Below are 26,288 nucleotides of genomic sequence, written 5' to 3'. Positions count from 1 at the left end.
GTCTATATAAATTCAATTTGGCACCAAACCAAAACAGACTACATTTGCACAGAGAAACAGTCTGGCTTCATCTTTTCATTCAAATGGGTCTGTCTCCATGGGGAATAAAAAAAGAACTGACAATGTTATGGGGCAATCTAGGTCAATGACACATAACACCACATCACACAATATCTTTATGAGCCCAACGGTGGTAGAAAGCCATTCTTCATGATGGGCACACACTGGTTGAATTAACATTATTTTCACATAATTCCAATGAAATTACGTTGAACCAGCGTGGAATAAACTCTGAATTACTGTCTGTGCCCAGTGGGTAGCTACAGTATTTGGCCAGGCTATGTGTACTGTGTTCTGGCCTGTTTTAAAAGCTGCCACCCATGTTTGACACTAAACCTAGACAGTTTGTAGCCCCCCTCTCTGTTTGGAGATGGAACTGACCAGGAGACCAAAGGTCTCTAGCAGTATCTTCTTAGGTCTTCCAGAGCTCTGTTACAGTAATCAGTATGTCCAAACAGTTTTTATTTTCTTCTACACAAACCCTCCTTCCTTATCCGCCTGGAGACATGACCCTTAATCTGACTTTGGGATTATTTATTTCAATTGGTGAGGATGAGAAATGCTCCCAACATGCTGGACTGTATCAATTACAGGGCATAATTAGTGAGTGAGTGTCTCGGGGAGATAAAGAATAGCATTAGAGAGACACAAACAGAGGGAAATTTACTTCTTCCAGGGATTTTCGGCTAATCCAATTTCACCGAGACTGTTTATGCGCCTGCACGTTTCTTTGAAGTGTAAATGGTAAAAGAAGCAAACACATACAGTAATGAGCCAAAGAAATATCCGCGTCTCAGCATAAGAGTCTATACAGGGGAAAACAATGGGCCTTTTGGCAGGAGAAAATGCCCAAACATCAGACTATTACATACCGTTGTTCATCATAGCACACTAAATCCCACCCTTCTATTTATGTATGGTCAATCACCAAGCACACAGTACACTGACTAAATAAAGTTCATTGTAGTCTACTAGCCTCCTGCAGAAATCCGAGTGGTCACAAATAAAGTGGAAAGAGCTGAGGCATCCAAGCAGGGCAGAATGCCGTTAGTTAATGTGGGAGAATTACTGAGGATAAAACCATTTCACGTAACAATTTTATTTTTTAAACATTCTGAGCTAACACAATATCCCCTCTCCCCATAGAGCATCACTTTGGGAGAGAGATTGCAGGATTCCCTCTGTGCCATAGCTGCAGGAAGTAGGGGTGCTGAATGTGCCAAAGCACCCCTGATTTTTTTTTTTTTTTAAGTGTTATTTTTCTTCACAAAAGTAGTGCACTGGGCCTTTACTAGTCCCATATTAGCGGGCTGATATAGCCCCACCCCCAAACAGGTAGTTCATCCAAGGTATGAACTATGAGTTGGTGGCTGAATGCATGATCATAATGTTAGTTGAGGTTACAATACTGTGTCTTTCTCCAAGAGAATCTGGGCTCTGCTGTTGGCCCTGCCGCCTGAAAAATAAATGTGACTAAATAAATAATAAATACACTAAACTGCAAAGCCTGTTTGGGAGTCAGATTGTCTCAGTTCAGTTGAAACGGAGTTATCTTTCTGACACAAATATACATGTATTCCATGATCCTTGGCACCAAAACAATATCATGCCACCAGAGGTTTGTCGGCATTTAATTTAACATTACTACCTGCTTGGGCCCTGTCCCCGCCTGTCAGCTATACACAGCTGGGCATGGAGTGAACAAGGCCTTCTTGTCACTAGTGGGGATACAGTGTGCTACAGTGTTTGGCTGGGAGACTGTCTTTGCTAGAAGGATGCAGGTCCCTGAGAGACTGTTACAGAAAAGCCCACATCTGCTTCCTAAGAATGTCTAACTTTCACTCAGACAGAGAAAAGCTTTCAGATGGGGCCGCAGGTTTATTGGCTGAGAGATCAGCAGCAAACAATGTGCTCTAAATCACCTTTGCATGACCTGGGAGAGCCTCCTTCTCAGAGAAACACTTCCAAATGAATGTAATTTTCATGCAAATCATCTCAGCTCTCTACTTATTGTTCTGCAGCTGCGCATAATGCCTCCACACTAAGAAGATGCATTACCTGTAATATTATACACTCTGTCTCTAAACGATCTACAGGCATTGAGGCAAAACAGAGAATTACGGAGTAATTGGTGTATGTGTGAAAAGGCCTACCTACCTGTGCAGAGCCTGGATCTTCTCAGCTGTGATGTCCCTCAGCAGCTCCTCCAGGAGGTCTGTGTCAGTGGGGGGTTCAGGGGTGGGCTTGTCCGTGCTGTGGGCGTAGTGGCCTATCAGTAGCCCCAGGATAAAGAGCCCTACACCTGCTAGCAGGTACTTGACCAGGCTGCAGCTGCTTCTCCGCTGGCCCTTGGGTGGAGCCCTGGTGAAGTGGGAGATGTAGTTGGGGTCCTCCTGCAGCCGCTCAAACCTACCGTGTGGCGAGACGGACACAGAGGGCTGGATGGGCTCCAGGTCTGGGTCTGGATCAGCACGGTTGGAGTTGCCCACGGTCCGATGCTCCACACACTCCAGCTGGAAGCGGTCCAGGCCTAGTCCCGGGTCCTGTAGCTCCTTTTCCATATCCCACTCCAGGTCCAGGGCGGATGCCTGCAGTTCCTCCCGCTCCAGAGACCCTGTGTGGGCCGCACGCACCTTCCTGTACGCCATGCCTTCAAGACCTGGATACAAACAGATTACACAGAGGTCTCTGTTATTATCCCAGGTTAACAAGAGCACTGAATGAGGGGTTGGTTAACAGCTAATCAACCAAATTGATGAACTTAACCTTTCAGTATATCATACAGACCTACACTGAGAGAGCCTGTGCAGTTGGACCTATGCACTGCATTACCACTGACGCGCATGGCACACACATTGTTTCCTGGGCTTACATCACCATAACAATTCAAAGGTGATGTATTTATGTGGCCCAAGGGTTGAACTCCAGCACCCTAACTAAATAGTAAAGAGCATTCCCACGAAACCCAATTAGAGCATGCTAAGTTCACTACAGCTGCTGAAGCAGATCATTAAGGGAGATGACTGAGTGGGATCAAATTCATAAAACGGAGCCCAGTGTCTTAGTATACCATCAAATGTAACTGTCCCTTTTACTGACACTGTTATCAAACTCCAAACAGCAGCCCAATCGATAATAACCAAAAAATCCAAACTGCCACGAAACTCAAAAGCACACCAAAGCCACTTATTCTTTCAAAGACATTGCTTTAAAGACTTTCTTTAAACAGACATTAGTGAAATCTGTTGCTATGAAAGTTATATTGCACCACCCTGAGCAGCAAGAGAACACTAAGTGATCTCTCTGAGCAACACTTTTCTTCAGTTTCTCTGAAGAAAAGAGAAGAAAAAATGTATAATTTTAATATGGTCCCTTTCACATTGTATACTTTGCAGTCAGAATGGTCATTTAATTTTGTGTGGGTGTTTCAGGGAGAGGAGGAAGAAAAGCTTGTTCCTTGCTTAAAAAGAACATGCCTGGATCTGACATCATGTGGCTGTTTGGGGTTTTAGGCTAGGTTTCAATATAAGCACTTTGTGACATCCGCGGATTTAAAAAGGACTTTATAAATACATTTGATTGATTGATTGATGGTACGAATGCAGCATAGACATAGGCCTGAGAATTTCCCCACATCAATCTTCAATTCGCCACTAAACGTCCATTATTTCTGCACAGAGTCAGATAAAAGATTCCCTCTCTGCCAAGGGACAAAGTTAATTTTAATATTGACCCTTGTCAACCAATAGTTCAGAATGCACACGCACGCACGCACACACACGCACACACACACACACACACACACACACACACACACACACACACACACACACACACACACACACACACACACACACACACACACACACACACACACACACACACACACACACACACACACACACACACACACACACCCAGTGCCACTCCCCACCCAGCCTTACCCCATGTGGACTGGCATAGTCTACTGTACATATGGTGGTGAGGGGAAACAGCAGCTCTCCCATGCAGAGTGACAGCTGACATTTAATCACAGGAACACCAGCGATTTAATGCCTTTCAACTCTCAGGCAAAGCCATCCATTCTAATACTGTCTTTGACTTTTCCATGAAGGATGCCAGACTGACACCTCACATGGTAAGGTATATCAAATACATGCTTAGCATTTTATTAAGTATCAGTAAAAACAAAGCCATGTTCTTGAGCATGAGTATTTCATTTAGCGTTTTATTAGGTGCCCTGGTATTGCTGGTTCTTGTTAAAATGTAAAAAGACGTACAGTACATAACCAACCTGCTAAATACCTGCAAATCAAGTTGCTATTGCTTTCTTTTATTCATGCACACTTATTAGAAAAAAAGGTGCTATCTAGAACCTAAAATGGTTCTTCGGCTGTCCCCATAGGATAACCCATTTACAGTTTTTTTCGATTGCTAAACGACAGTGGACACAACTGGAGTCACATGTGCAAAACTCTAACTACAGTCTGCACAGCAGCAGTTCATGTGGACCAAACTCTAGTTTGTTTTTCATTGCTTGAACACAGTTTTCAAAACTCTACACACTTATCCCATGACTTTAACCACAACCTGCACAACACTGTGGATTTACAGCACTTTGTTCAAATGCTAACACACTGCTGTCAAAACTGTGAACCACACATTCAAAACGGAATAGATTTCAGCCTTGTGCCTTTCAAACACTGCTGATTGCAATTTCAGCTGAAAGGCTAAGCAGGTGTCTTGTTTTAGACTTGTTAGTGAACACACACACACATATTATAGTATATATAGGTAGAGCTCAGAAAGACTCATTTTGGAAATGGAACAAGGAAGATGGGTTCGTGGAGGGAGAAGGGTGGCAGGGAGAGGGCGGATGCGTGGAGGAAGACAAAGAAGACAAAGAGCTGTTATTTCAGATGAAATAAGGGCTACACTTATAGACCATGTCGTGAACCATGGTCTCTCATTGAGAGAGGCAGGGTTGAGGGTGCAACCCAATCTGCAAAGATCCACAGTGGCATCTGTAATGCGAATTTTCCATCATGCAAACAGGTGAGAGTTACATCCTTACAGTAAATGAAAACATTACAGGAATCTATTTTGTATTGCAATTATAGAATATTTACACAGATATATATTACAGTAAGTTTGACTGTAAAATATATTTTTACAACAGGACCCAAAGGCTGCCCCCAACAGGGGGAAGAGGAAAAATATTTTCAGATGCGCAGGAAAATGCTATTGTTGACATGGTTGTTGTCAACAATGCAATAAAACTGCGGGAGATTCAAGAAAGAGTGCTGGCTGATAATGATATATTTGAAAATGTTAATTCTGTCAGCACAACAACTATTGCTCGAGTCCTAAAGAAACACCAAGTTACAATGAAACAGTTATACACTGTACCGTTCGAGAGAAACAGTGAACGGGTAAAAGAGCAAAGATACCAATATGTCCAGGTAAGACGTCTGAGGTTACGTACACAGCTATACAAAATATTTACAGTAAAAAAAAACACTGGCATTTCTACAGTAAAACTGTGGACTTACTGTTTTTCAGAGAGTAATGGAGGTGTAAGCACTGGAAAGACCACATTCATTTGTATTTATCGATGAAGCTGGATTTAACCTTGCCAAAACACGGCGCAGAGGAAGGAATGTTATAGGTCAAAGGGCCACTGTGGAGGTTCCAGGCCAAAGGGGGGGAAATATCACCATGTGTGCTGCAATGGCCAATGATGGTTTGCTTCTCAACACACCACTCATTGGCCCATACAACACAGAAAGGCTTATAGCTTTCCTAGAACAGCTCTATGCTCAGCTAGTGCCAGCAGAACAGGGGGAGCCAGTAAGAAACCCCCAAGTTTTTGTCATAGTTTGCGATAACGTTGCTTTTCACCACTCTGCAGCTGTCACAGATTGGTTTGCAGCACATCACAGATTTATGGTTTTGGACCTGCCTGCATATTCACCCTTCCTCAACCCAATAGAGGAGTTTTTCTCTGCCTGGAGGTGGAAAGTGTTTGGTCACCACCCACATGACCAAATGTCTCTTTTGGAAGCCATGCGTGCCGGATGTGAGGACACGAGTCCAGAGGACTGCCAGGGATGGATAAGGCACTCCAGAAGGTTCTTCCCCAGGTGCATGGTAAGAGAAAACATTAGATGTGATGTTGAAGAAAACCTGTGGCCTGATGCTAGAGAGAGGCAGGATTAGCCCCTCAATTATTTGTTCGAATTACAGTATGTACTTTTAGTTTCTACCTTTTTTTTCTCATTACTGTAATTCCGTAAATTACTACAGACTATTGAAGCAAACTGCTAATTTTCATTTGCCTTAAAGAATTGTTATGTTCTAAAAAAATATATAAATCATGTGAAAGAATGTCACTCTTTTCTTTGAAGAAAATATTACTTTGTATGAAGTCACTGAAATTGTTCAAACTGTAAAGATGAAAAGTTTGTATTTTCTGTATTGGTGTTTGATGCTAGTGTTTTTACTCTCAGTGTGTTCTGAGTGACAGTGTGTGTTATCTCAGTGATGGTTGTGCATAGTGTTTGGCTGCACTGAGATTGTTTTGAGCCATGTGTTAACAGTTGTGTTGCTTGGAATGAGTTTTGCAGGTGATGTGAACTGTTTAGCTCAGGTGACTGTTGGTAGTGCAGACTGTAGTTAGAGTTTTGCACATGTGACTCCAGTTGTGCCCACTGTCGTTTAGCAATCGAAAAAAACTGTAAGAACCCTTTTTGGTTCCAGGTTCTACATAAAGGGTTCTACATGAAACCAAAAAGGGTTATCTTATGAAGAGAGCCGAATAACCCGTTTAGAACCCTTTTTTGTGTGTATGTATGATCTATGAACTACGAATTGCAGTAATTTTTGTAAAATTGCACAGGAAGAAATGGCAGTGGTTTTACGGGCGCCTAACCAATTGTGCTATTATGTGGGGTTTTTTTGCAACTTATTTTGTACATAATGTTTCTGCCACCGTATCTTAGGACAAAAAAGAGCTTCTGGATATCAGGACAGCGATCACTCACCTCAGATTAGACTAAGATTTTTTCTTCAAGCAGGACGCACAGGATGTACTTCAGACACACGACAAGGCCAACATCCCCGTCATTGGCAAGAGAAAGAGATGCAGGTATAGACACAGGGTGGGGTGCCTCGTAAGGATCCGCAGACGGCGAGTGGGAAAGCTGCCGTTTCCGCCAATATTACTTGCCAAAGTGCAATCATTGGACAATAAAATAGACAAGGTACGATCACGAATATCCTGCCAACGGGACAATAGAAACTATAATATCTTATGTTTCACGGAATCGTGGCTGAATGATGACATGAATATTCAGCTAGCGGGTGTCTTATGATAAACTGTAGACCACACTATTTGCCAAGAGATAACAACCTATCCCTCAACATAATCAAGACAAAGGAGATGATTGTGGACTATAGGAAAAGGAGGACCGAGCATTTCCCCATTCTCATCGATGGGGCTGTAGTGGAGCAGGTTGAGAGCTTCACGTTCCTTGGTGTCCACATCAACAACAAACTAGAATGGTCCAAACACACCAAGACAGTTGTTAACCAGTTAGAGCTCTAGGGGCGCTATTTCATTTTTGGATAAAAAACGTTCCCGTTTTAAGCGCGATATTTTGTCACGAAAAGATGCTCGACTATGCATATTCTTGACAGTTTTGGAAAGAAAACACTCTGAAGTTTCAGAATCTGCAAAGATTTTGTCTGTAAGTGCCCCAGAACTCATTCTACAGGCGAAACCAAGATGATGCATCACCCAGGAATTAGCAGAATTTCTGAAGCTCTGTTTTCCATTCTCTCCTTATATGGCTGTGATTGCGCAACGAATGAGCCTACACTTTCTGTCGTTCGCCCAAGGTCTTAGCAGCATTGTGACGTATTTGTAGGCATATCATTGGAAGATTGACCATAAGAGACTACATTTTCCAAGTGTCCGCCTGGTGTCCTGCGTCGAATTCGGTGCGCAATTGCCAGCTGCTTCTACTTTACCATTTGATTCAGGGGAGAAAGCATGTGTCCAAGAACGATGTATCAATGAAGAGATATGTGAAAAACACCTTGATGATTGATTCTAAACAACGTTTGCCATGTTTTCAGTCGATATTATGGAGTTAATTTGGAAAAAAGTTCGCATTTTGAGGACTGAATTTTCGGATTTTTTTTGGTAGCCAAATGTGATGTATAAAACGGAGCTATTTCTAATACACAAGGAATCTTTTTGGAAAAACTGAGCATCTGCTATCTAACTGAGAGTATCCTCATTGAAAACATCAGAAGTTCTTCAAAGGTAAATGATTTTATTTGAAGGCTTTTATGTTTTTGTTAATGTTGCGTGCTGGATGCTAACGCTAATGCTAACGCTAAATGCTAACGCGAAATGCTAACGCTAGCTAGCTACTTTTACACAACTGATTGTTTTCCTATGGTTGAGAAGCATATTTTGAAAATCTGAGATGACAGTGTTGTTTACAAAAGACTAAGCTTGAGAGATGGCATATTTATTTCATTTCATTTGCGATTTTCATAAATAGTTAACGTTGTGTTATGCTAATGAGCTTGCTGATAGATTTACACAATCCTGGATACAGGGGTTTTTTCATAGCTAAACGTGACGCAGAAAACGGAGCGATTTGTCCTAAACAAATAATCTTTCAGGAAAAACTGAACATTTGCTATCTGAGAGTCTCCTCATTGAAAACATCTGAAGTTCTTCAAAGGTAAATGATTTTATTTGAATGCTTTTCTGTTTTTTTGTGTAAATGTTGCCAGCTGAATGCTAATGCTAAATGCTACGTTAGCCATCAATACTGTTACACAAATGCTTGTTTTGCAATGGTTGAGAAGCATATTTTGAAAATCTGAGATGACAGTGTTGTTAACAAAAGGCTAAGCTTGAGAGCTAGCATATTTATTTCATTTCATTTGCGATTTTCATGAATAGTTAACGTTGCGTTATGGTAATGAGCTTGAGTCTGTATTCACGATCCCGGATCCGGGATGGGGAGATCAGAAAGGTTAAGAGGGCACAAAAAAGCAGATTCCCCCTCAGGAAACTAAAAAGATTTGGCATGGGTCCTCAAAAGGTTCTACAGCTGCAACATCGAGAGCATCCTGACTGGCTGCATCACTGCCTGGTACGACAACTGCTTGGCCTCCGACCGTAAGGCATTACAGTGGGTAGTACGTACGGCCCAGTACATCACTGGCGGTGTCAGAGGAAGGCCCTAAAAATAGTCAAAAACCCCAGCCACCCCAGTCATAGAATGTTCTCTCTACCACCACATGGTAAGCAGTACCGGAGTGCCAAGTCTAGGACCAAAAGGCTTCTCAACAGATTTTACCACCCAAGCCATAAGACTCCTGAACAAGTAATCAAATGGATACCCGGACTATTAGCATGGTCCCCCCAACCCTTTTTTTTACGCTGCTGCTACTCTCTGTTTATCATCTATGAATAGTCACTTTAACTATACATTCATGTACATACTACCTCAATTAGCCCGACTAACCGGTGCCTCTGCATATTGGCTACCCGAACTATCTGCATTGTGTCCCGCCACCCGCCACCCACCACCCGCCAACCCCTCTTTTACACTACTGCTACTCTCTGTTTATCATATATGCATAAGTGCTTCGATGACATCGTCCCCACATTGACTGTATATTTTTTATTTTATTTTACCTTTATTTAACTAGGCAAGTCAGTTAAGAACCTATTCTTATTTTCAATGACGGCCTAGGAACAGTGGGTTAACTGCCAGAACGACAGTTTTTTACCTTGTCAGCTCGGGGATTCGATCTTGTATGTACATTTCCCAACCAGAAGCCATGGATTATAGGCAACATCCGAATCAAGATAAAGGCTAGAGCAGCCGCTTCAAGGAGCGGGAGACTAATCCGGACGCTTATAAGAAACGCTGCTACGCCCTCAGATGAACCATCAAACAAGTAAAGCATCAATAGAGGATTAAGATTGAATCCTACTGCACCGGCTCTGACGTTGGTTGGGTGTGGCAGGGCTTGAAAACTATTAGGGACTACAAAGGGAAACCCAGATGTGAGCTGCCCAGTGACGCGAGCCTAACAGATGAGCTAAATGCCTTTTATGCTCGCTTCAAGGCAAACAACCCTGAAGCATGCACGAAAGCACCAGCTGTTCTGGATGACTGTGTGATGACGCTTTCGGTAGCCGATGTGAACAAAACCTTTAAACAGGTCAACATTCACAAATCCGCTGGGCCAGACGGATTACGGGGGCGTAATCCAACTGTCAAGTGTCTTCACTAACATTTTCAACCTCTTCCTGACCGAATCTGTAATACCTACATTTTTCAAGCAGACCACCATAGTCCCTGTGCCCAAGGAAGGGAAGGTAACCTGCCTAAATTATTACTGCCCCGTGGCACTCACATCGGTAGCCATGAAGTGCTTTGAAAGGCTGGTCATGGTTCACATCAACAGCCTCCTCCCGGACACCCTAGAACCACTCCAATTTGCATACCGCCCCAACAGATCCACAGATGATGCAGTCTCAATCACAATCCACACCGCCCTTTCTCACCTGGACAAAAGGAACACCTATGTGAGAATGCTGTTCATCGACTACAGCTCAGTGTTAAAAACCATAGTGCCCTCAAAGCTCATCACTAAGCTAAGGACTCTGGGACTAAACACCTCCCTCTGCAACTGGATCCTGGACTTCCTGACGGGCTGCCCCCAGGTGGTAAGAGTAGGCAACATGTCCACCACACTGCTCCTTAACACTTGGGCTCCTCAGGGATGTGTACTTAGTCCCCTCCTGGATTCCCTGTTCACCCACGACTGTGTGGCAAAACACGACTCCAACACCATCATTAAGTTTGCTGACGACACAACAGTGGTAGGCCTGATCACCGACAACGATGAGACGGCCTATAGGGAGGAGATAGGAGACCTGGCAGTGTGGTGCCAGGACAACAACCTCTCCCTCAATGTGAGCAAGACAAAGGAGCTGATCGTGGACTACAGGAAAAGGCGGGCCGTACAGGTACAGCTGCACCATCGAGAGCATCCTGGCCATTGCATCACCGCCTGCTCGGAATCTGACTGTAAGGCGCTACAGAGGGTACTGCGAACGGCCCAGCACATCACTGGGGCCAAGCTTCCTGCCATTCAGGACCTATATAATAGGCGGTGTCAGAGGTAAGCCCATAAAATTGTCAGAGACTCCAGTTACCCAAGTTATAGACTGTTTTCTCTGCTACTGCACGGAAAGGGGTACCGGAGTGCCAAGTCTAGGACCAAAAGGCTCCTCAACAGCTTCTACCCCCAAGCCATTAGACTGCTGAACAATTCATAAAAATTGCCACTGGACAATTTACATAGACACCCCCCACACTGCTGCTACTCGCTGTTTGTTTGATACCTATGCATCGTCACTTTGCCCCACCTACATGTACAGATTACCTCAACTAGCCTGTACCCCTGCACACTGACTCGGTACATGTGCCCCCTGTATATAGCCTCATTATTGTTATTCTGATTGTGTTACTTTAATATTACTTTTTATTTTAGCCTACTTTTAGCCTATATTTTCTTCTTCTTGAACTGCACTGTTGGGTTAAGGGCTTGTAAGTAAGCGTTTCACGGTAAAGTCTACACTTGTTTTATTCGGCGCATGTGACAAGCAAAGTTTAATTTGATTTGATGCATTGTCACTTTAAGCATTCCTACATGTACATCCTACCTCAATTAGCCTGACTAACCGGTGCCTGTATATAGCCTTGCTACTGTCTTTTTTACTGTTGTATTTATCTCTTTACTTATATATTGTTCACATAATACCTATTTTTTACTTAAAAATCACACTGTTGGTTAAGGCCTGTAAGTAGGCATTTCACTGTAAGGTCTACATCTGCTGTATTCGGTGCACGTGACAAATAAACGCTGATTTGATTTGTCATTTTGACTGAAATCAAATGAGACAACTGATAATATGGTGAATGTACAATAGCTACCAACACGTGATCACCTGATTGCCAAGGGCAGGAATGAAGACATCACAACTAACTGTGTATGTTAGTCTTCAGCCAACACATTCAAATGGCATCACACTGGCCTTACCATGGACTTTCTAGCATTAATACTGAAATGAACTGTTGATCTACTCATCTATTCCTTTTCAAGTTATACAAAAAAGAACAACTCTAAGTATATACAGAATATATTGTATATGTGCAGTAGCCTTAGTAACTATAGTTGTTATAATGCCCTGATAGCACTCCATGGTTAACCTTCAGGGCACACAATGGAATACAAATCTGTTTGTGGATCAGTGTTGGAGAGGGGAGAATAACATTGGGATGCTGAGGGTAACCCTCTTCTTTAACTTTCACCCCTTAGATGCCATTGACAGAGAGATTGAAAGAAAAGTCCTAGACCTTTCTTGAATGCCTGTATCTGTAACTATATTATTTATTAATATAATTTCCATATGTTTCAATACTGATGAGATGCTGAACAAAAATGTAAACTCAACATGTAAAGTGTTGGTCCCATGTTTCATGAGCTGAAATAAAAGATCCCATAAATGTTCCATATGCACAAAAAGCTTATTTCTCTCAAATATTGAACACACATGTGTTTACATTCCTGTTAGTGAGCATTTCTCCTTTGCCAAGATAATCCATCCACCTGACAGCTGTGGCATATTAAGAAGCTGATTTACAGCATGATCATTACACAGGTGCACCTTGGTGCTGGGGACTTCACACTGCCATTGAAGAGGAGTGCAACAATATTCTACAGGCCACAATCAACTGCCTGATCAACTCTATGAGAAGTAGATGTGTATGTGCAGCATGAGGAAAATGGTGGTCACACCAGATACTGACAGGTTTTCTGATACTCATCCCAACCTTTCATTAAAGGTATCTGTGACCAACATATGCATACCTTTATTCCCAGTCATGTGAAATCCATACATTAGGGTCTAACTAATTTATTTCAATTGACTGATTTCTTTATATGAACTGTAATTAGGTAAAATCCTAGACATTGTTGCATGCTACATTTATATTTTTGTTCATTACAGTAAAAGAGAAATGTGTGTGTGTTTGTGTCCGTGTGTGGAGCAGGTTATTGTGCGTGGGCGTGTGAGTGGGTGAGAGAGGGAGAGGGTGGGAGAAAAAAAAGAGAGAGTAAATATTTCCCAGCACAGTCCTGCCTACCCATCATCTCATTTGACATGACCTTGTCAGTTGCCGTAGTTACAAAACATGAAGCCAGCTGTCGATCAGTTTAGCTGTTGAACATTTCACAGAAGGGCAAAGAAACTGGAGAAAGGTGACGAGAAAAACTTCAGCAAATTATTGCCATGGAATACCTACAACTCGCTGCACAACATAAGCAACACACAATGCAAATGCTGTTGCCAAATAAACAGTAGCAAACTCTATTTCATGGACAGACACAAATGCCAATTGTAAGTGTAGTAAGTATATGCTTGGTCAAAAACTACTGTGGGCCAACAGTGGCTGGAACTAACGCTGCGCCAGCCTGGAGGAATAAGAGGAAGCATGGCTGCTGTGCTGTTTTGCTACAGTACTATTCATTTAGAACCAGCATCTGGCCCAGCTCTCAGAATATGTTACTGGCCTGGGCCACCAGAGCAAGCCTTTATTTTTATAGTGCTCATGAATAAAATATTCCATCCCCAGGGTGTGGCCCAAATAATTCTACTTTATGGATCTCTGCATTAAATCTCAATGTACAGTAGATGGGGCATGTCTAAGAATGCTAGACAAGAAAACAATAACATGCACCACATCCATTTCCTCAGATCTGAGCCTGTTATCTGCTCTGAAATCAGAAGAAAGTCTTACCTTCAAATCAACTCATAGGTTGGACATTCTGGTATTATTATTGGTATTGTGTGTGCACCACGCTAAATCATTTAATTGTGTTTCTAATTGTTGCGGAGCCTAGTGTAGTAGTTCCTTGTACACACAGAATCCATACATAGAATACTTCCATTATGATGTAATTCTAGAAAATTATTATGTACAAAATCTTTTTAGTTTTTTCAGCTTTTACAGAGACGGATAGCTTTGTAAATGTAAAAAATAATAATCTCATCAATGTGTCACGACTGCCGAAGTCGGTTCCCCTCCTTGTTCGGTGTTTGGCGGTCGACGTCACCGGTCTTCTAGCCATCGCCGATCCATTTTTAATGTTCCATTTGTTTTGTCTTGTTTTCACACTCACCTGGTATAAATTCCCTAATTTCCATGTTGTATATTTTACCTATGTTTTCCCCCATGTCCTTGTCGGGAATTGTTCGTTGTATGTATTGGTGCCATGTATGTTATGAGGTGCGATGGGTTTTTACCCACTTTCTTTATGTTGTATGTTGGTTTTCGGAGTTTCGTTCTCCTGCGCCTGACTTCACTGCCACCAGCACGCACCCCATTACAGAATTGCCGACCACTCATGGAGTCAGCAGGAACAGGTGCCCCTGGTATAGGGGTTGAGGAGCGCATCCAGGAGCAAGCGAAAGTAATCCACCATCTGGGCGCCATCATGGTTCAAGTTATCCAGACCCTGGACCGTTGGGAGAGACGGGGAGGTCCACCAGCACTTTCAACCATGCAACCTGAACCTCTACTACTCACTCCTTCTGCAACGGGTCCCAGTGGGATAAGTCTCACCCTTCCCGGAGAGTATGATGGGACGGCGGCATGGTGCCAGGGTTTCCTGTTACAGCTGGACCTATACCTGGGCACCATTTACCCAGCTCCCTCGGAAAGGGATAAGGTGTCCGCCCTTATCTCGTGCGTCTCACGGAGAGCTCTGGAGTGGGCCAACATCGTGTGGGGGGAAGGAGATGTGGCGTTGGAGGATTTCACCAAGTTTACCCGCCATTTCCGGCGGGTGAGCAGCGGGTGAGTGCCTCTTCCAGCTGAGGCAGGAGACGAGGAGCGCCCAGGAGTTTGCCCTAGAGTTTAGGACCCTGGCTGCCGGCGCGGGATGGAATGACAGGGCCCTGATCGACCACTACCGTTGCAGTCTGCGCAAGGACGTACGTCGGGAGTTGGCCTGCAGAGACACCACCCTCACATTGGATCAGCTGGTGGACCTGTCCATCCGGCTGGACAACCTGCTGGCTACCCGCCGACGTTCAGATCAGGGTCTGGTGGTTCCATCCCCTCGCACCCACTCTCCTGAACCTATGAAGCTGGGAGGGGTGGTGCGTATGAAGACCAGAGGGGTTTCAGTTCGAGCACCATCTGTGGCCGCAGAGGACACACTGCCGGTCGGTCCCTCTGGGAGTTGAGGCAGCAGGCAGGGCACTCTGGCGTCACCCCAGGTGAGTCTGCACCACTCTCATCCAGAGTCCTCTGTTGTCCAACTGTTTGTACCTGTTCGTTTTCCTGATTTTCCCACGCATTCCCAGCATAAGGCGCTCGTCGATTCAGGATCAGCTGGGAATTTTATTGACAGAGGGCTCGCTCTTAGTCTAATGATCCCCATTATCCCTTTGGCTAGACCTTTCCCATTTCACTCTCGGGATAGTCGACCATTGGGGTCTGGGCTAATCAGGGAAGCTACTATCTCCCTGGCCATAGGGACGCAGGGGAGTCACGAGGAGAGAATCAGTCTCTTTCTCATTGACTCTCTTGCATTTCCCGTGGAAATGGGCCTTCTCTGGTTAGCTCATCATAACACCACTATTTCATGGCAAGAGAGGGCTCTCACGGGGTGGTCACGACAGTGCTCGGGGAGGTGTGTAGGGGTTTTCGTTGGTGCTACTACGGTGGAAAGCCCAGACCAGGTCTCCATTGTGTGCATCCCCCCCGAATATGGCGATTTGGCTCTCGCCTTCTGTTAAAAAAGAAGGCGACTCAATTACCACCCCATCGACGAGGGGATTGTGCGATAAATCTCCTGGTAGACGCTGCACTTCCCAGGAGTCACGTGTGTCCCCTGTCGCATGCGGAGACGGTGGCTATGGAGACATATGTCTCCGGTTCCCTGCGTCAGGGGTACATTCGGTCATCCACTTCACCCGTCTCCTTGAGTTTCTTTTTTGTGAAAAAGAAGGATGGAGGTTTGCGCCCAGGCATTGATTATCGAGGTCTTAATCAAATCACGGTGAGGTACAGTTACCCGCTACCTAATATCGCCATGGCAATTGAGTCAATGCATGGGGCGCGCTTCTTCACAAAACTGGATCTCAGGAGCGCATACCACCTGGTGCGTATCCGGGAGGGAGACAAGTGGAAGATGGCGTTTAGTACCACCTCAGGGCATTATGATTACCTCGTCATGCCGTACGGGTTGATGAATGCTCCATCAGTCTTCCAATCCTTTTTAGATGACATTTTCAGGGACCTGCACGGGCAGGGTATAGTGGTGTATATCGATGACATATACTCCGCTACACGCACTGAGCATGTGTCCGTGGTGCGCAAGGTACTGTTGGAGCATGACCTGTACGTCAAGGCTGAGAAATGCCTGTTATTTCAGCAGGCCGTCTCCTTCCTAGTGTACCGCATTTCCACATCAGGGGTGGAGATGGAGAGTGAAGGCCTTTCAGCCGTGCGTAATTGGCCGACTCCCACCACGGTAAAGGAGGTGCAGGGTTTTTTAGGGTTTGCCAAATACTACCGGAGATTTATCCGGGGTTTTTGTCAGGTGGCTGCTCCCATTACCTTACTGCTGAAGGGGGGTCATGTACGTCTGCAGTGGTCAGTTGAGGCAGACAGAGCTTTTGGGCAACTAAGGGCTCTATTTACCTCGGCGCCCATGCTAGCACATCCGGATCCCTCTTTGGCGTTCATTGTGGAGGTGAACGCGTCTGAGGCTGGGATAGGAGCGGTGCTCTCTCAGTGCTCGGGTACGCCACCGAAGCTCCGCCGCTGTGCCTTCTTCTCAGCCTGGCGGAGCAAAACTATGACGTGGGGGACCGGGAGCTGTTGGCTGTAGTCAAGGCCTTGAAGACGTGGAGACATTGGCTTGAGGGGGCGGGACATGTTTTTCACCCGTTTTGTTTTCACCCTTTCGTACAAACCAGTTTCCCAGAACGTTAGCTTCTTATGGCAGTATTGAGTAGCTTGGATGAATAAGGTGCTCAGAGTAAGCTGCCTGCTAGTCAGGCCGAGAAGCTAAGATATGCATATTATTAGTGGATTTGAATGGAAAACACTCTGAGGTTTCTAAAACTGTTTGAATGATGTCTGTGAGTATAACAGAACTCATATGGCAGGCAGGCAAATACCTGAGAAAAAATCCAACCAGGAAGTGGGAAATCTGAGGTTTTTAGATTTTCAAGTCTTTGCCTATCCAATATACAGTGTAAAATGTGGTCCGATTGCACTTCCCAAGGCTTCCACTAGATGTCAAAAGTCTTTAGAACCTTCTTTCAGGATTCTACTGTGAAGGGAGAGCGAATAAGAGCTGTTTGAGTCAGGTGTCTGGCAGAATGCCATGAGCTCAGTCAGGCGCACGACCGCAAGAGTTAGCTGTGTTCCTTTCCCTTTCTAAAGACAAAGGAATTGTCCGATTGGAATATTATTGAGGATTTATGATAAAAACATCCTAAAGATTGATTCTATGCATCGTTTGACATGTTTCTACGAACTGTAATGGAACTGTCGTCTGAACTAAGTCCCTGCCCCGTGTGAATTTGGATTTGTCAACTAAACGCGCAAACAAAAAGGAAGGTATTTGGACATAAATTATGGACTTTATCAAACAAGACAAACATTTATTTTGGTACTGGGATTCCTGGGAGTGCATTCTGATGAAGATCATCAAAGGTAAGTTAATATTTATAATGCTATTTCTGACTTCTGTTTACTCCACAACATGGCGGGTATCTGTATGGCTTGTTTTGGTCTCTGAGCGCTGTACTCAGATTATTGCATGGTGTGCTTTTTCCGTAAAGCTTTTTTGAAATCTGACACAGCGGTTGCATTAAAGAGAAGTATATCTTTAATTCCATGTATAACACTTGTATTTGGCTTGAAAAATAGCTGTGTTTTTCTGTGACTAAGTGCTGACCTAACATAATCATATGGTGTGCTTTCACTGTAAAGCCTTTTTGAAATCGGACACGGTGTTGGGATTAACAACAAGTTTATCTGTAAAATGGTGTATAATACTTGTATGTTTGAAGAATTTTAATTATGAGATTTCTGTTGTTTGAATTTGGCTCCCTGCACTTTCACTGTTGTTAAATTGATCCCATTAAAACCAGTTGCGACAAGCAAACCCGTATCCGGGAGCGTAATCATAGCCTCAAACGCATTAGCAAAACGCAACGGACATAAATAAATACCCCTAGAAACTTTTCCTATTCATGAAAATCTCAAATGAAATGAAATAAATATATTCAAACACAAGCTTAGCCTTTTGTTAACAACACTGTCATCTCAGATTTTCAAAATATGCGTTACAGTCAACGCTAGACAAGCATTTGTGTAAGTTTATCATGGCATAATGCTATGCTAGGCTCTGCTGGCAGCAGGCAACATTTTCACAAAAATAAGAAAAGCAACCAAATTAAATAATTTACCTTTGAAGAACTTCGGATGCTTTCACTCAGGAGACTGACTCCCAGTTAGATAGCAAATATTATTTTTGTAGGCGAAAAAGTTCCCGTTTCTTCACCATGCATGGGCTGAGAAATCGACCGAAAAATGCTACAACTATAACGCCAAACTTTTTTCAAAATTAGCTATATAATATCAACAGAAACACGGCAAACGTTGTTTAGGATCCATCCTCAAGGTGTTTTTAACAAATATATTCGATAATATATCCGTCGAGGCAGTTGGTTTCTCATAAGAAGCGATTGGAAAAATGGCTACCTCAGTATTTTACGCAAGGTTTTCTGCGGGAGACACCATGTGACCACATGCCATATATGGTCCCTTACAGCCATTCTTCAAGGGAAATGCCTAAAAAGACGTCACAATGCTGTAGACACCTTGGGGAAAACGTGGAAAACGTAAGCTCATTCGTAGCTCATTCACAGCCATATAAGGAGTCATTGGCATGAGGCGGTTTCAAAAAATGCGGCACTTCCTGGTTGGATTTTTATCTGGGTTTCGCCTGTAACATCAGTTCTGTGGCACTCACAGACAATATCTTTGCAGTTTTGGAAACGTCAGAGTGTCTTCTTTCCAAAGCTGTCAATTATATGCATAGTCAAGCATCTTTTCGTGACAAAATATCTTGTTTAAAACGGGAACGTTTTTCATCCAAAAATTAAAATAGCGCCCCCTAAATCCAACTGGTTAACAGGATTTCAGCTTTAAGAAGTTTTTAAGGTAGACACACTGTCCCGGCAGTATGACACAGAGGAGCGGTCCATGGATCCCACTCCCATGCTCCCAGCCTCTTGCTTGGTGGCACCGGTAGTGTGGGAGCTGGACGCAGACATTTAGCGGGCGTTACGTGCAGAGCTCCCTCCCCCTCAGTGTCCAGCCGGGCGTCTGTATGTTCCGTTTGCGGTCCTCGACCGGCTGATCTATTGGGCCCACACGTCACCCTCCTCTGGTCATTCTGGGATTGGTCAGACAGTTCGCTGTCTTAGTGGGAAGTACTGGTGGCCCACTTTGGGTAAGGATGTGAGGGTTTATGTTTCCTCCTGCTCGGTGTGCGCCCAGTGTAAGGCTCCTAGGCACCTAGGCACTTGTGGATTTTTTTTCTAAGTCCTGTCGTCCCCTCCCTTTGCCCGGTCTCCCTACGGCCCTACAGACTGTGGAGGCCCTGTTTACTCACGTCTTCCGGCACTATGGGGTGCCTGAGGATATAGTGTCTGATCAGGGTCCCCAGTTCACTTCGAGGGTCTGGAGGGCGTTCATGGTCTCGGTCAGCCTTACCTCAGGTTTTCACCCTGAGAGTAACGGGCAGGTGGAGAGAGTTAACCAGGATGTGGGTAGGATTCTGAGGTCTTACTGGTGGAGTGGGCAGCGTTCGTGCCCTGGGCAGAGATGGCCCAGAACTCGCTCCGCCACTCCTCCACTAAACTCTCTCCCTTCCAGTGTGTGTTGGGGTATCAGCCGGTTCTGGCTCCTTGGCATCATAGTCAGACCGAAGCTCCTGCGGTGGATGACTGGTTCCCCGCGCACGGAGAAGACATGGGACGCCGCCTATGTCCATCTTCAGCTCGCCGTGCTGCGCCAGAAAGTTGGCGCAGACCGTCACCGCAGTGAGGCCCCGGTGTTCGCACCAGGGGACCGGGTCTGGCTCTTGACCCGGATCCCGCGCCTCCGCCTGCCCTGTCGGAAGCTTGGTCCGCGGTTTGTGGGGCCATTTAAAGTTCTGAGGAGAGTGAACTAGGTATGTTACAGGTTACAGCTTGCCTCAAATTACCGCATTAACCCCTAGTTCCAAGTCTCTCTCCTCAGGAAGGGGGTGGCTGGTCTGCTCCAGGAAGCTGAGGTGCGGGAGGTTCCTCCACCCCCTCTGGACATCGAGGGCACCCTGGTGTACTCCGTTCGATCCATCCTGGATTCGAGACGTTGGGCGAGGGCCCTCAAGAACCTTGTGGACTGGGAGGAGGAGAGATGCTGGGTTCCGGAGGAGGACGTGTTGGACCTTTCTATGCTGCGGGATTTTCACTGTCTCTGTCCGGATCGCCCTGCGACTCGCCCTCAGGGGCGTCCCCGAGGCCGGTGTCGGCGCACTGCTGGAGCCGAGCGTCAAGGGGGGGTTACTGTCACGACTTCTACCGAAGTCGGTTCCTCTCCTTGTTTGGGCGGTGTTCGGAGGTCGACGTCACCGGTCTTCTAGCCATCGCCGATCCATTTTCATGTTCCATATGCTTTGTCTTGTTTTCACACTCACCTGGTTTCAAATGCCTAAATTACATGTTGTATATTTTCCCTCTGTTTTCCCCCATGTCCTTGTTGGGAATTGTTTGTTGTGTGTATTGTTGCCATGTTTGGTATGGTGTGCAACGGGTTTTTACTCTCTTTCTTCATTTTGTATGTTGGTTTTCGGAGTTTGTAAGCATTTATTAAATAACTCCGTTTATACCAATTTCGTTCTCCTTCGCCTGACACCCAATTACACGATGAGATAAAGCAAGCAGGAATGAGTGTCCTTGACATTTCACTCAATAAGATAAGAGTGAGAGGCATTTCCTGCCAATAGGTAATAATAATCTAATAAACAATTTATTGTGCTTTTCATTACATACAAAATCATGAAGCTAGGGGGCACTATTAGCTAGCTAATCTTGAAGCTAGGGGGCACTATTTTTATTTTTGGAAAAATATAATTCCCATTTCTCAGGACCAGATGCTAGAATATGCATATAATTGACATCTTAGGATGGAAAACACTCTAAAGTTTCCAAAACTGTAAAAATATTGTCTGTGAGTATAACAGAACTGATATTGCAGGCGAAATCCTGAGAAAAATCCAATCAGGAAGTGACTCTTATTTTGAAACCCCTGTCTTTTATGCATCCCTTTTGCCCATTGAAAGGGATATCAACCAGATTCCTTTTTCTGTGGCTTCCCTAAGGTGTCTACAGTCCTTAGACGTAGTTTCAGGCCTTTATTTTGAAGAATGAGCGTAAACATCCACATTGCGTAAGTGGTCAGTTGTTGGCTCTCAGTTCGATTTTTGCGCTAAACAGATAGGTAGCCATTTTTCCTCCTGGTCCTAGTGAAAAGCCAAATGTCCCGGTTGATATATTATCGAATAGATATCTGAAAAACACCTTGAGGATTGATTATAAAAAACGTTTGCCATGTTTCTGTCGATATTATGGATATAATTTGGAATTTTTGTCTGCTTTGTCGTGACCGCTATTTCCGGTGGATTCCTAGGCATCAAACTAACGGAGGTATTTGGATATAAAAAATATCTTTATGGAACAAAAGGAACATTTGCTGTCTAACTGGGAGTCTCGTGAGTGAAAACATTCGAAGCTCATCAAAGGTAAACGATTAATTTGATTGCTTTTCTGATTTCCGTGACCAAGTTACCTGCCGCTAAGTGTACATAATGTTTTGATAGTATATCGATAAACTTACACAAACGCTTGTATTGTTTTCGCTGTAAAGCATCATTTCAAAATCTGAGACGACAGGGTGATTAACAAAAGGCTAAACTGTGTTTCGCTATATTTCACTTATGATTTCATGAATATTAATATTTTCTAGTAAGATTATTTGACCGTTGCGCTATGCTATTTAGCGTAGTTGATGACAATTATCCCGGTTCCGGGATGGTTGGTTCCAAGATTAAGCAAAATAAACAACAAGAAGTAATTTAAGAATATATATAGACTACAACAGTAAAGTTATACTTTAGATCAGCTAGATCAAGTCTGTTTGAGTGGTTCTTGAAGCCTCCAGCAGATTGGTCATTAGAGGACCTGGAAGCTTTCATGACCCATCAGCAAAGGTGGTGGTCAGAGATGGTGTTCAGGTGTCCAAGGGCAGGCAGGCACAATGTCATCAGGGCATCTCCACCGTCTGCAGATTCTCTGTATTGGGACTGTGATCAAGTTTGACTTCAGAAGTATCCTCCTGACCAATCAAAAAGATGTTCCACTGCCAACTTTGCATGCATAGCCTCTTTGTTGTTGAAAATCAACCCAGTCAGTAAAGTTAGTTAGGTGTAACCCAAATGAAAACACACACCGGCTACCTAGCATTAACTAGCTTGTTGACAATGCTGATTTTCACCCATTTACGTGCAAGAATCCAACTCATGATATCAAGACTTGTTCCGCACTCATTTAGCTAGTGAAAAATAAAATGTTTGTACAAATACTTATATATAAATGATTAAATACATAATTTGCATAAGTGTTCTGCCTAAGCTGCCTTTATGTGTCATGTCAACTACAGATCCCTCAATACAATAGGTAGGCATTCAAGATCCCATTCTCTGATCTGTCTCAATATAGCAGTGGTTTGTTGAGTGTTTTACTCCTCATTACAGAACAGATGCAGGCTGCGGTGTGTGCATTGTGCAACAAGACTCCTTCAGTGAGCGATACTTCATTTGTGTATCCGGATCAATAAACAGAGGTGGAAGTGATGCTGTAGCTCAGAGATATGAATATGATCCTGGAGATAAATACAGGGTTTCTGAGAACAACAAGGCCAGCAGCATTACAGGGAAATCAGATCAATGACTGGCCTCCATTACATTCTGCTTGGAGAGTGAACAACTTTGAGTCAACAGAAACATCCATTTGAGCAGTCCTAATCTAAGGTAAGGGTTATTAAGGCCATCTATCAGGCTGCAAACCACAATGAACGTTATTGTGCACATTTGTATATCAAGTCAATTGTGGGATGAGACGTGTCTGTTATAAAAGCAGGAAACACAATTGAGACTGACTTTTACCATCCACAACAAAATACCAGTGGCATTCAGATCATTAAGACCTGAATTACATTAACAATCCTTCATTACATATCTACACTGAGTGTACAAAACATTAGGAACAGATTCCGAATATTGAGTTGCACCCCATACTCCCCTCAAAACAGCCTCAATTCTTCAGGGAATGGACTCGACAAAGTGTCGAAAGCGTTCCACAGGCATGCTGGCCCATGTTGACTTCAATGCTTCCCACAGTAGTGTCAAGTTGGCTGGATGTCCTTTGGGTGGTGGACCATTCTTGATACTGTACACACAAGAAACTGGTGAGCATTGAAAAACCCAGCACCATTGCACTCAAACAGGTGCACCTCGAACCTACTACCATACCCCGTTCAAAGGCACTTTAATATTTTATCTTGCCCATTCACCCTCTGAATGGCACACATACATACACAATCCATGTTTCAGTTGTCTTTAACCGGTCTCCTCCCCTTCCTCTACACTGATTGAAGTGGATTTAACAAGGGATCATAGCTTCACCTGGTCAGTTTATGTTATGGAAAGAGCAGGTGTTCCTAATGTTTTGTATATAACTCAGTTTCTTTCAAATAAAGACCTGTCACTAATTGTAAGTTTGAAACAAGACTGTATTGTAAGCTTAATTAAAACCTCTTAACACTTGCTCTTCATGTTGCTGTATGAATTTAGCACACCAACCTCATCCATTTTCAGCAGCATATTTTACATTGTGAGCAGCATGCACAAATCATTTGTACTGTGTAGTAGCATTATTTTTCTGGGAGGCTGGTATGATTCAATCAAATAATTATATAGAAGGACTGTTCATCTTTCACAAACCTACATTTCACACACATTTCACACATAATTACATAGAAGGACTGTTCTTCTTTCACAAACCTACATTTCACACAATGAATTCTCCTTTCATTGGCTAAGGTGACAGGATAGGGAGTGAGAAGAATTTAACACTAAATGTATCTGTATAGCCTAACTCGTGATGAGAAACCTTTCCTGTGACCTAAGGACTTGCACAATAACAAGCTTTCGGCCCATGTTCCACAGGCCTTTTCATCTAGCCAGCTAATGCCCTCTACCTCTCCTCCTCTCCCATGCACTCTGGTTGACATTTTCACACATGCCAAACGTCATCCACCACAACCTCCCTCTCCTCACCATTCTTTCATCTGATGCAAGCTCCATGCATGGCCAGGGGATCTATCCAGGCAGGAACATGTGTCACGCAGCATCACTCTTTCAAACATGTATGTTTCCTCTCCAGCACCCCAAAACCCTCCAAACCTCCAACCCCCCAGCCCCCCAACCCCCTCCAACCACCCAACCTCCTCCAACCCCCCACCCTTGTTTGATCTTTACCATCTATGTTTAATCCAGCTTTGAAAATGAAATGCTAATACAAAACATAACCTGGGGCATCATTTATCAAAATTAAAGCTTTAAGTATGGATCCCCATGGGGTGGCCATATGCTGCTCAGTTTACTCCATTAGCTTCATTAGCTAATGTCAACCCATTCATTAGAGATCAGGCTAGTCAGTGTGGACTCGACAGACAGACAGACAAGGCTCTCTCTGCAGGTCTCTAACTAAATACACCACGGTCCATGGTACACTCTGTAGGCCCAATGCATGACCATCTCACATGCCAGTTAGAGAGAATGAATATTACACTGGTGACCATTGAGTGAATACAGTGCCTGCTCTTCCTCACACATTTCTAACCACAGAGATCAGTGGTTGAATTCGCTTTTCAATTGATTTTTTTCATAGATTTTTTTTGCATGTACTTTATGTTAGCATATTATATACAGTTAATTTTTAGATGGCAATTTGTGTATTTGATAAGATATAGTTTAAACAGAGATTTATGTGATCTCCAATACACTTGCTTGTAAAGTAGTTTACTAAATCATAATCACATGCTTTACTTCTCTCCCCATCTCCATGGTTCAAATATGATCCAGTTCCTGTTTGTTGAAAGTCACACTCACATCCTCAAAGAAAAGTGATCTAAATATAGCCAGTATGTGTCACGCTGGTGTTCTTTTCCTCACAAACACAGATCACTCAGTATCACCTACCACTGTCACACAAAGAGAATGTCACCTCTGCTGTTCAAAATGAGGTCTTTCCCTTGTGTGACATAATGATGGATTGTCACACTCCCTGTCAAACAAAGTCACTCTAAAAACACAAGGAAATAATGAAGGTTATGTTTGATGCTACAGGTGTGCCCTTTTCTTTTCACTCGAGACACACATATATATTCCTTTGATTTCCTCAGTGGTTGCGGAGGCCATGAGGTGTGTGTAATATGTAACTGGCCATCACCTGCAGTGTTTCAGACGTGGAGGTGACTTGGGTCCTTGTGCTGTTATACGGACTAAAGGTCATTGTGAGTGCATCACATCTCTCTGACGTCAAACATACCAGACATTGTCCTATGTCTGCACTAGTCTTCAGTATAGTTCCTCACAGTTTGTATGAGTTAGTAAGTGCTCAAGCAGACCCTTCTTTGAGTTGATGCTGAGAGTGATTATATTTAGTCCTGGTACTCTTAAATATGCTTGGGCCCATTTGGCAGTGTAAAGAGGATGGTGTCCCTGACCATCTGGCAGTGCCCTCCCTCCCTCCCTCCCTCCCTCCCTCCCTCCCTCCCTCCCTCCCTCCCTCCCTCCCTCCCTCCCTCCCATCCACTAAACCCAGTGCTACAGACCTCCACATTGCAATGCACTCCAACACTTGAGCTACCTGGCACAGGCCTCAGTCTGACTTGGCTAACAGATGGCTCTGCGGCAGGTAATAATGA

The 26,288-nt window shown here is 44.0% G+C and overlaps 1 protein-coding gene across 2 annotated transcripts in view; it reads right to left on the bottom strand.

Moving 5' to 3' along the window:
- naaladl2 (N-acetylated alpha-linked acidic dipeptidase like 2) overlaps nucleotides 1-26,288 on the bottom strand; it is a 336,716-nt gene that overhangs the window by 198,446 nt on the left and 111,982 nt on the right. For both annotated transcript variants that reach the window (XM_090235787.1, XM_021604123.3), the window contains exon 2: nucleotides 2,218-2,719. In XM_090235787.1, the coding sequence (XP_090091913.1) occupies nucleotides 2,218-2,708 (491 nt within the window). In that variant the 5' untranslated portion in view covers nucleotides 2,709-2,719. The remainder of the gene's footprint in view (nucleotides 1-2,217; nucleotides 2,720-26,288) is intronic.

The sequence above is a fragment of the Oncorhynchus mykiss genome, chromosome 5, assembly GCF_057628025.1.
Source record: "Oncorhynchus mykiss isolate SJ-2025 chromosome 5, ASM5762802v1, whole genome shotgun sequence".
In the NCBI taxonomy this organism is placed as follows: domain Eukaryota; kingdom Metazoa; phylum Chordata; class Actinopteri; order Salmoniformes; family Salmonidae; genus Oncorhynchus; species Oncorhynchus mykiss.
The sequence above is the reverse complement of the archived record's forward strand: the minus strand, read 5'-3'. Positions and strand labels throughout refer to the sequence as shown.